Source organism: Anastrepha ludens, chromosome 5, assembly GCF_028408465.1.
Source record: "Anastrepha ludens isolate Willacy chromosome 5, idAnaLude1.1, whole genome shotgun sequence".
Lineage (NCBI taxonomy): Eukaryota > Metazoa > Arthropoda > Insecta > Diptera > Tephritidae > Anastrepha > Anastrepha ludens.
The window spans coordinates 88,941,861-88,952,489 of NC_071501.1; the positions used below are offsets into that span (position 1 = coordinate 88,941,861).

General features: G+C 39.5%; 1 protein-coding gene across 4 annotated transcripts in view; it reads left to right on the top strand.

Annotated features, from left to right (window-relative positions):
- The window catches only part of LOC128863195 (uncharacterized), a 66,853-nt gene extending 56,863 nt beyond the window's left edge, over positions 1-9,990 (top strand). For all 4 annotated transcript variants that reach the window (XM_054102214.1, XM_054102213.1, XM_054102215.1 and 1 more), the window contains 9 exons: positions 2,634-2,775; positions 3,209-3,382; positions 3,527-3,686; positions 3,791-3,932; positions 3,997-4,155; positions 6,839-7,000; positions 7,079-7,250; positions 7,314-7,980; positions 8,838-9,990. In XM_054102214.1, the coding sequence (XP_053958189.1) occupies positions 2,634-2,775; positions 3,209-3,382; positions 3,527-3,686; positions 3,791-3,932; positions 3,997-4,155; positions 6,839-7,000; positions 7,079-7,250; positions 7,314-7,980; positions 8,838-9,231 (2,172 nt within the window). In that variant the 3' untranslated portion in view covers positions 9,232-9,990. The remainder of the gene's footprint in view (positions 1-2,633; positions 2,776-3,208; positions 3,383-3,526; positions 3,687-3,790; positions 3,933-3,996; positions 4,156-6,838; positions 7,001-7,078; positions 7,251-7,313; positions 7,981-8,837) is intronic.
- The last annotated feature ends 639 nt before the right edge of the window (positions 9,991-10,629 follow it).

The following is a 10,629-nucleotide window of genomic DNA, read 5'->3' on the forward strand; positions in this document are numbered from 1 at the left end:
TCGTCTAGCTGCCAAACCGGAACATTTATAGAGAAAGTGCCCAACACTCAACTGCTCTTCTCTAAAATATCACCACAGCTTCTGGAGTGGAGGTTAAGGTAAACCTAGCTTTACCGCGTATTTGCTGATCGCCCAATGGCCGGTAAACACAGCCACGTGTTTGGAAATTGAATGGCATAGAGTTCCCAAAACTTTCTGAGTCCTCCGTCTATTGTACTTTGGCCATAGGTTTTTCATAGCATAGAAAATAGCACATGAAGAAATGGAACCCCATCTTTTCTGCGCCTTCCTAAGAAATAAGTTATGATTCGCCTTTAACAACTGTCAGGGGGATGCCGATAATCGGCTTGAAGGTCTCTGAGACCAATTCTGGTGGACCAACCTTGATAGAAAAACATCAAACAAGAGACTAGATAGTATACAAAGAGCGACAAGCCTCTGTATTACTGGGGTGCTCAATACAACGCCAACTTCGGCTCTAAACGTTATGCAGCGCTAAGATTGAGGATATCATCGATGCTCAAGCCAAATAACCAGGAACACTCGAACATACTTGGGACATTTGCTGGTATTCCTAACATCACCGACTTTTGGAACTCGGTGAATGCATACCTATACAGGCCTTATACAACAAATTTTCCATCCAGAGAGGACTGGGGAAATGGTGAAATAAACGGGGTCAGAGTATATACTGATGTCTCAAAACTCAATGATCAAGTAGGAGGTGGTGTTTATTTTGAAACTATAGGCACCAATATATCCTTTCGCTTCCCTGTTCATTGCAGTCGAAATCTTGGTAATATCAGAAATCCTTTTAGTCCCAAATAAAAGCGAAGTCACAGTTAGAGAAATCTTCATTTACTGCGATAGTCGGGCAGCTCTGAAATCGATCCTACCATATAAGCACTCGTCTAGCACAGTAAAAGGGTATTAGAAATTATTAAACCTTACTTTGAAGCAATTAGCAGCTTCGACGTGGCCAACACAACAACCAGCAGCAAAATAATAACATCCCTAGATTAGCGGAGATCAAAGATGTAATCAAGAAGCTTAACAAAGCCGCGGGCGAAAATGGCATACAGCCAGAACTACTGATCAGCGGAAATTCTGAATCCGCACATCACCGCCATCTGGGACAATGAAAAGATGCCTCCGTTCTGCCCAAAAGGCATCATTTAGAAGTTAACCCAGAAATACGATTTGCGTGACTGCGGCAACTGGCGAGGAATAACCCTGCTCAATGTCATCGAGCCACGATCATACAAGGCAGACTCTAATGTATGTATAGAACGCGGGGCGAACAAGTTGGATTTCGACCACTCTGAAAGTGTGTTGACCAAGCCAACACTCTTCGCATCATTGTAGAACAACCAGTTGAGTGGTACTCCCCGCTTTAAATGCTGCTTCAAGAAGGCATTCGACACAATCAAATGAGACTCAATACCGCTGGCGTTAAGAGAAAAGGAGTTCTTACTAAGATACTAGTCTCATCAGAGCCCTTTACGAGAACTGCGAACTGGCAACGGCAACATCGGCGATACATTCACCACCAATGCAGGTGTAAGGCATGGTTGTCCCCCGGAGGTTCACCAGGCATCTTGAGGACCTGGACTTCGCTGATGACATCTGCCTCCTCTCTCACAAACTCACTGCCATAGATGTCAACATTGCCAAGACCAAGGCGATGAGAGACAACCACAATGAAGCAAGACCTATAATGGTTGGCGGCTGTTCGGTGGAATTTGTCGGAAGTTTTTGCTACCACGGCTGCACTATAACAACAGACGGCGGAACAGATGAAGATGTCAACTGCAGGCTGGTCTCCAACACCATCACACAGAGGCTACAATCTTTCGACAACAAATGCCCCCGTATCATCTGTAGAATATTCTGGCCGAACACCATCAGCAACGACTCTGGGTGCCAGGACATAGTAACATTAAAAGTAACTGTAAGGCAGCTGAGTTAGTTAGATTAGGCTCCTCTCTTCAAATTTGACAGGACAAGGACCAACCCTTGGCACCATGTTAGCTTTTAATAGACAGGCACACCATTACTGTTGTTAATTCTAACTGGAAACAGTAAAACACCTGCGCTATCAGTGGATTAACCTGGCCCGAATTAAGAGTCTACTTAAATTAAGTTGTAGGGATCTAAGAATCGTAGTAGGTGTCCTATCTGAGTATTGTCTAATAGGAAGACATGCCAGTAGATTGTTGTTGTAGATGTTATGCATCTCAAACTAGCTAGTATAGTCATCTTTTTAAAGGCTACGCAATGGTTTAGAGAGAACCAAGTAGAGTAAGGATAGGATACTTCCGGTGGTATCACAAGAGGCCTCTAACTGACCTAGGTGAGTCGAAGGACGGGAAAGTCCCTTAACCCAACCGAAAAGATTTTTAAATTTTCGAGTCGATATATTAAAATGTTAGATGGATATTTATGCGCTATATGCACCTCGAACTGAGGGTAAATCGTGAATTTTAAGGTTAGGAATAGTTTATCGGCTGTTAACTAAAGTTCACTTTAATGTTTAGATAAAAAATGGCACTAAAACGAGTTGTAATAAATTTCTATAAGTCCAAAAATATTAAATTTTAATAACATTGTTTATATTTTGTTTCTTTTGGTAGTATTTTTATCCGGATGGTGGTTGGGGTTGGATCATTTGTGGTATAGCCTTTTTGGTTCATATATTAACGACAGGTTTGCAATTGTCAAGCGGCCTGCTACTCTTCTATGCCATTGAACATCTGCGAGATTCGAATGGCATTGGTAAGTGATTTGCTTTTCCTATATTTCTTAGAAGTATATCCAAGGCGAATTCAACTAAGGTGAGTTCCATGTAGCAGCTGATTTATTTCAAGGATGATAGATTTACAAGGTTTGCTTTCTAACTATGGTGGAAAAGAAAATTGTGAGGGGAACTTCGGCTGCTACATCACTTGGCACCATAATATCACCATGGACTCGTTTTTTTCCCCCATTTGCTGGCTCGAATGTCACAGTGCAATGTTTTCTGTTTACATTTTCATTGAGGTTTTGACAATCCAACTATCAAATTGCAAAAACAAAATATGTGGTAAGTTGCGCTAGCGAACTCGCAACAACTCGCCTTCTATGAATTCGCATTGGGTATGCCTCTTAAGAAAAATCTGATTAAAATGAATGTGTTTTTTTTAATTTTATTATTATTATATTCTTATAGAATGGGTTGGTGCTCTGAACTGGTCAATTTCTATGTTACTATCACCATTTGTGATCACATTTTGTCGAAAGAAATCGACGCGACTGATGGCAGTGGTAGGCGGTCTAGTGTTACCTCTAGGCGTACTATTTACCTCCTTCGCTACGGAGTTGGGACAAATATTTTTTAGTTATGGTGAGTGAGAAATGAAAATACAACATAACGAGTTTGAAATTGGAATTTGATACCGATTTGATTGGATCTGCATATACATAGTCCAGTCTTGTCAAAAATTTAGTTTGGAAAAGTATTTCTTAACTGATTCATTTCACTTTTCAGGTATTGTTTTTGGTGTTGCTGTGGCAATGGTTCGTGAATCGTCCACAATAATGTTAGGAAATTATTTTAAGCGCCGAAGACAATTTGTCGAAATGATCGCCATGTCGGGTGAGGGAGTGGGCATATCGATTTTCTCTGTGATACTGCGGGAGGGTGTTGGGTAAGTTAGTACCCTTTTATTTCCTGTAAATATTTGCGGGGAGTGAAATAATAAGCCGAGTCGATAAGTAATCAAAAGAATAATTAAACAAACATTTTTCTTAGAAACGCTGGCTGGCGTGTTGGTCTCCAAATCGTTGCTGGTCTGGTAGCGGTTAGTTTCTTTATGGGTTTATTATATAGGCCCGCATCACTATATCATCCACAACGGCGGGCCATTCAACACTTGAAAAATCAGCGGAAGAAGGTTTGCAGATAAAGAGTTCTATTTGATTTTGAAATCATAAACAATTCACAAAACTTTGCTTCAGATGCGTGAAAATAAATCGAAATCTGTGGTAACGACAGAACAGAGAAGTGTCCGTTATTTGTTTCTCGACATATCACCCTTCAAGTCAACCAATGTGAAAATTCTACTCGTATCAGCTGCTGTAGCGGCATTGGGTATTTACACACCAATGATCTCAATGGTAAGTTTCTAAAATTTTTAAAAATTTAAGATTGCAGCGGAAGAAAAAAAGATGGGATGAGGTTTCATTTACTACGTATGGAAGATATCGTCAGCTCTCTCGCTCTCTCTCTCACTGGAACTGTATCGATTAATGGCGTATTATAGGCGCGGTTGGCGATAATTTTTATTTAGGGTGCCCTCTCTATATCACTGTGTAATTTCGGATATTTCTCCGACACCAGAAAGAGTTTCTCTGATTACATCACTGCTCTCTATAGTTTTTTCTCCTACGCGGACACAACCGCGATTGCGAGTGGAGTACAGAAGCGCAACAGAGGATCTCAATTCGCCAGTCGGTAGTACTCAAGAAAGAGACAGCGACAATGAAGCGTTGCTGATGACTAATGAGGCGATCGGCCAGTGGTTTCTAGGTTACGCCATGCCCATTTGATCTTCGGGGACTAAACACCGCATTCAATACTGCAGCAGCATGTCTTCTGATGCCCCAAAAACACCCTGTTCGGGCAGCAGTTTCTGCTGGGATCACATAGTAGGATCCCTATACCGGAGTCTCTTTCTGGAAACTGAGGAGCCTACCAGCTATGTTGAAAACGATGGAATATCGTTGGCCTCCATGGAATATCGACATGCCTTAAACTACGTTTTTGGGAGTGTGTTATCATTTTCACCAACTCACGTCTCGTGAATAGCCCAATCACTGCTTACTGAGATCAAGAGCTCAAGCTGTCTTGCGAGACCCGAACCGGGACAAATCGCGCTATAACTTAACTTGATCACTTGAGTTCTTAACTAACAGATAATTCTAAAATTCTTTGGCTGATGAAAAGATTTGCACTTTCGTATCTGTTTCAAATTTTATATAGAGACGATGCTCGTTCTCCAAGATGCATGCGTTTATGGCTTTTAATTTGTGGTGCATCAAATGTGTTTGCGTTTCCTCAATCAGTTCACATAACCATTTTTCTGCCAGATAGTTTGTAAGAGTTCTTAGACTCTTCCGCGTCAAACTCTGTGTCTCTCCGAACATTAGACCGGACGCATCAATGGTTAGCAAACCCAGATTTCTCTTATCTTCTTACAAGCTCTGTATTACAAGGATCTCTGGACTATGCAAACATCATCGGGCTCTTCGTTTTTCGAGATCTTCTGAGCTTTCTTTGCCTTTAAACCTTTTATTATCTCAACCCGTCACAACGTTACCTAATTACTGGTTCCCAATTAGTTCAGACGCGTTGGACATTGTCCAAAAACTTCAATGTCCCGCGGACACCTTTCCATCCACCGGATGTGTAGATGTTTTACAGAATATTTTGGGAATGCTTTAAAGAAAAAGTATCAGTTTTTGCTTTTAGTAACTTACATAAGTTTTTAAGAGGATGCCTCACCGTCTTTAGATCTGGGGCATGGTAACTATGTAGTAAAAGTAGTTACATTATCTCTATTAATTAGCCGTGTGTGCTCCTCCGAGAAGAAGGCCTGAGGCGTCAATGCGCAACAAACCCAGATTCCTCTAATCTTCGTACCAACTCTGTATTATAACCCTGGAAAAGATCTTTGGACTATGCAGACGTCGTCTTTACACCTTTCATTCCCTCAACCTACCACAATGTTACTAGTTGCGTGTTCCCATATAGTACAGAAGCATTGGGCATTGTTCTAAAACCTCGTTGCCCCATGGATGTCTTTCCATCCATCGGATGTGTGCATGCTTTGTGAATGTTTTGCAGAAAACTTATCTGCGTTTGCTTTTCGTAACTCACATACATTTTTAAGATGATGCTTCACCATTTCTGGAGCATGGAATAGTTGCTTGATATTAGATAATGGATTATGTAGGAATAGAGGTTGATGACTTCAAATGAGGAAGGGATCCTAACCCTAATGAGAACGATAAAGAAAAATCTTTATTGCTTTTTGACCTTACTTGGATGCTTGTTCATTATCTCTCCAGCGAGACTAGAATTTCTACGAAGTTTTAGTAACAGAAAAGCAAGAGTGGGTACGCAAAATACTCGTAAATCAAGAAATGGAAATCCCCCCCGGTTTTATCACTTTGCAGTTTATTTGTGGTGTGGTAGGAAAGGTGGATATGGGTTGACCAGAGGATCATTTAGTCACGTGTTTGATCCAAAACATTCCAAGCTTATTCTACTTTGGAATCCTCGTCCTTTTAGATGTCTAATTAGAAATCTTTGGAGTTTATGAGGTCTCGAGATCAGGAGTGAATGGCAGTAAGTAATATAAATCCCGCATACGAGCTTATGGGTTAGCAGAGTTCTTTCACCAGAAGGTGCGTTGCCAAAACAACATCTACTTTGCGTAGAGTGTCGAAACCCGGCATGCAAGAAACACCAGTCTGGCATTTATTTAAGATCTAAGCCTTATGGATAACAGTATAGGGCAATGAATAAGTGAGTTTGCTTTGAAGACCTCGAAACCATGGCCCACTTCTATTGTACCGTCATAATGGCAAGGAATTGTTAATCCGTTTTCTGTTGTATAGTAACTTTTATCTCAACTCTTCTGGCGCTCTTTAGTTAGGGAGGGTGCGCCTGAAGCTATGATTTTCTTTGGTTTGAATGCTAAGTGATTAGCGTTTATGTACAATTGAAGTTCCGGGACTCGTCGTTTAACTTAATTTCCCTTTACATTCAAGAAGCTTATTTTAATTTTGATTTCAGACTTTGACCGTCGCCAAGGAGGGTCCGGATATAGAAGACTTGGTTTTGCTGCAAACGTTTTTGGGTGTCTCCACCACAATGGGCGTTTTTATTGCCGGTACAATATTGCGCAAAACTTTTAGAATAGGTAGCTTTTTGATAACCTCACAAATTGTGTCTCAGGTAGGTCGAACTAATTTCAAATAGACTGCGTACATAGAAAAATACTAATGGGCATATTTCTTCTTCTTCTTCTTCTAGGTATTTATTGCACTAATAGCAATTGCTATATTGAGTCTCTCGTTCGTCGTAAGTTTCCGCTGGTTCTGCATACTCGGTTGGTTGTATGGCATCGGTTTCGGTGGATTTCGTTATGCCTTCAAGGTGCTAGCACTGGATCGAATTAAGGTGAAGCAGTTCTCAAAGTCATGGGGTGCGTACAGAATATCGCCATTGCGACGCCTCAAAATTAAACAAACTTCAATTTTATTTCTAGGCCTTATCAAAGGCGTCGAATCCATACCGGTGCTCATTAGTATTCCACTAACCAGCTTCCTCAACGATTACTCACTGCATTATGGACGTGCCGGTTATTTCATCTGCTCTGCAGCTGCTGCTATTGGCGGCATTATTATATTCTTCATGACCTACTCAACGGTAGAGCAGAGTTCCAGTAGCCACCAAGTAAATAGCAAGAAGCATGGTAATGGTGCCATACCCACACTGCGTCCCTTCCCCCAATATTGCAAGCTACATGGCTTTCATGAACCTGTGGTGGACTTTAATGTTTACAATGGCTGTGATTACCCAGCGCCCGATTTGCTCATGAGCCGCAGCTGTGTCAGCTTGAATCAAGTGGATTTTGAGAACCTATGTCGCAACAATGCGTACTGTGATCGGTGGCATATGCCAAGCTTGCATAAATTGCAACACTGTATGGTGCATGGTGGGGCGTCGGCGCGCGGGCGAGGTGGTCATATGGGCGAGATAAGTCGGCCGCATAGTCCACATTATGATATGGAGCATCGCTATGCCAGTATGGGGCGTGGTATGGGCAAGCGGTTGCAGAAAAGTTTGTCGTTCATACAGAATCCGTATTGTTGCAATGGGCAATGGTATTGCAATTGTCATGACAGCTATCAGTGGGCACAAACGTCGCCGAGGTGAGAGGCTGAACAATTTTAATGTAATCTATTATTATGTTATTTTATGCTATGTTATGGCGTAATATGGCTTAATATGCCATGCACGATATTTTATATTTTCAAATATTTGCTAGATGATTTTCGTTATGTTATGCTATGCTATGTTTTGATATGTTATGTTTTGCTATGTTATATTATCTATTATTTATTGTTTAATTTGTATAATAATTAGTTATTATTACTTATATTAAGTTCTACAAATTTAAAGAAGAAGCACGAGCAGCATGGCCCATCGGCTGTAACGTTACATTATGCTATGTTATGGCTTCACTTGTTATGTAATGTTATTTATTTTTTCTCACATTATGTTAAAGTATGTTATGTGACTTTTTGTTATATAATATTATGTTAAATTATGCTATGTGACGTTTTGATATGTTATTCTGTGCTATATTTTGTTATTCTAAATTATGCTATGTGGCTTTTTGTTATGTTATGCTTTGCTATGATTTGCTATGTTAAATTATGCAATGCGTCTTTTTTTATGTTGTGCTATGCTATGTTTTGCTATGTTAAATTATGATATGTGGCTTTTTGTTATGTTATGCTGTGTTATGTTTTGCTATGTTATTTTATGCAATGTTATTTTCTGTTATGCTGTGTTATGTTTTGCTATGTTATTCTATGTAATGTTATTTTCTGTTATGCTATTTTGTTTTAGCTTATTAATTTTTTAATTAATTTTGTTTTATTTAATTTAATTTTTTCTAAATTTTGTTCCTGTATAATTTTTTTCACTCGCATACATATGCACACATAACAAATTTTCATATTTTTATACTGTCTCATTTGAATTCCCACTATCCCATATACAGATCCCAAATGCATCAACCTTTGCTGTGCACCTGCAATCAAGGCTCCACCAACTATTTGCAAAACTCACGCAGTCGCAGCGTTCCTGAAGGTCTCTCCACAATCGGCAATCAGCTGTGCAGGTGTAAGACAACAACAGCGGGAGCGGCATCGGGGGTGGGCTCTTCCACCGCTCTATCGCGTGAAGTTATCTATTTACCGCGCCATGACCTCGACTATGACTTCGCGTGTCGGCATCATCAAAGAGGTGTAGGCGCTGCAGCAACCACAGCAGCAGCAGCGGCAGCCGCCGCCATACAACATGGTGCCGCTACAACACCGCGTTACCGGCACCGCCGCTCACAATCACTATCCAAGCCACTGCAATATGTCGAACAGATAACGACATCGGTGTAGATGGGCTACTAATAACAATTAGACAAAAAAAGTAGTACATAAACTCATGTTGAGAATAGCAAGGCTACTGCGTTGGGTACAGTGGTTAAAAATAGTGTACATTTGTGAATGTTAATTTATTGATAGTCCCATTTTATGTTGACGTATTCGAAAACTCGGTCTCGCAGAACTTAGTTTATGCAAAATTGGCTTTACTAATTGAAAATATTTTCATTTAAAACTAAACTATTTTCCGATATTCTATACATAACAACTTAAATTTGTTCTAAATTAATTTAAGAAATAATCGGTGGAAATGAAAATTTTCCGCGCTTTGTTCAAAGTGGCGCAAAATTAATCACCCTATCATATTTTACACTTGTGAACATCACTCAAAATCATTTTTTTTTTATTTAGTAAAAAAGTTATTCAAAAACATGGCGTGGCCATTTCAAATATATAAAATTTAAGTCATTTAAGAAAATTATGCGAATTTCGCTCTTTAAGGTTAAGTTTTAGAAGGCTTTTTTGTACTCAATATACTCATTTTTCCATATTTTTTTCTTCTGGGCGGAAACTAGGACTCCTTGCAAACTATATGGATTGTAATGCATCTACAGCGAGGGCCCTAAAATTGTCGCACTTAATTATTCAAAATGATGAAAAACTACAAATAAATTCAGATTGATAATTTATTTTTTTTACTGTTTAAAATATTCCCTAAAATTTTTAATATTTTAAAAATAGTAAGGGTGAGAGATTTGAACTCAATGATAAAATATTCGCTAAAAAATTTTAATATTTTAAAATAAGTAAATTTAAAAACTTTAGGGAATATTTTATCATTGAGTTCAAATCTCTTACCCTTTTCTTTGTTTAACTATCTTCAAATGCTTCTGAAACCCCGAGCAGCGACACGGATGATTTCGTTTTGGTATTTTGTCTCAAATTTTCTTCATGTGTCGCTTAGATTGACCCCCTTTGATGTGCTTAAAATTTTCTAATTTGTCCGACATATACAGAATTGTAATGGGTTAAGATCGGAAAAAGATGGAAGCCATTCATCCACGGGAATAAAACATGGAATATTGGGCTTGCTCTACTTATGAACAGTTTTTGCCTAATGCGCCGTAGCAGTAAACGAAGTTGGAAGCGAAATGTCTCTTCGCAAGCAAAAAGTTGTTGTAAAGGACTTTGTTCAAATCAGCAATACAGGACCTTAATTTTAACTCCTTCGTTTATAAAAAGCAGGAGAAACTTGGCTTTAGCGGATATGGCGCCCCAAATCAAGACAAATGTGGGTTTTTGACATCTCTTAATTGTTTCCTTGTCTGCTGGAATATCGGCCATACACGTTGTATAAACTGTATCTGTTGTGCGGGTTATGCTTTTTTTGCAGTAGAAACTAGAAAATAGGAT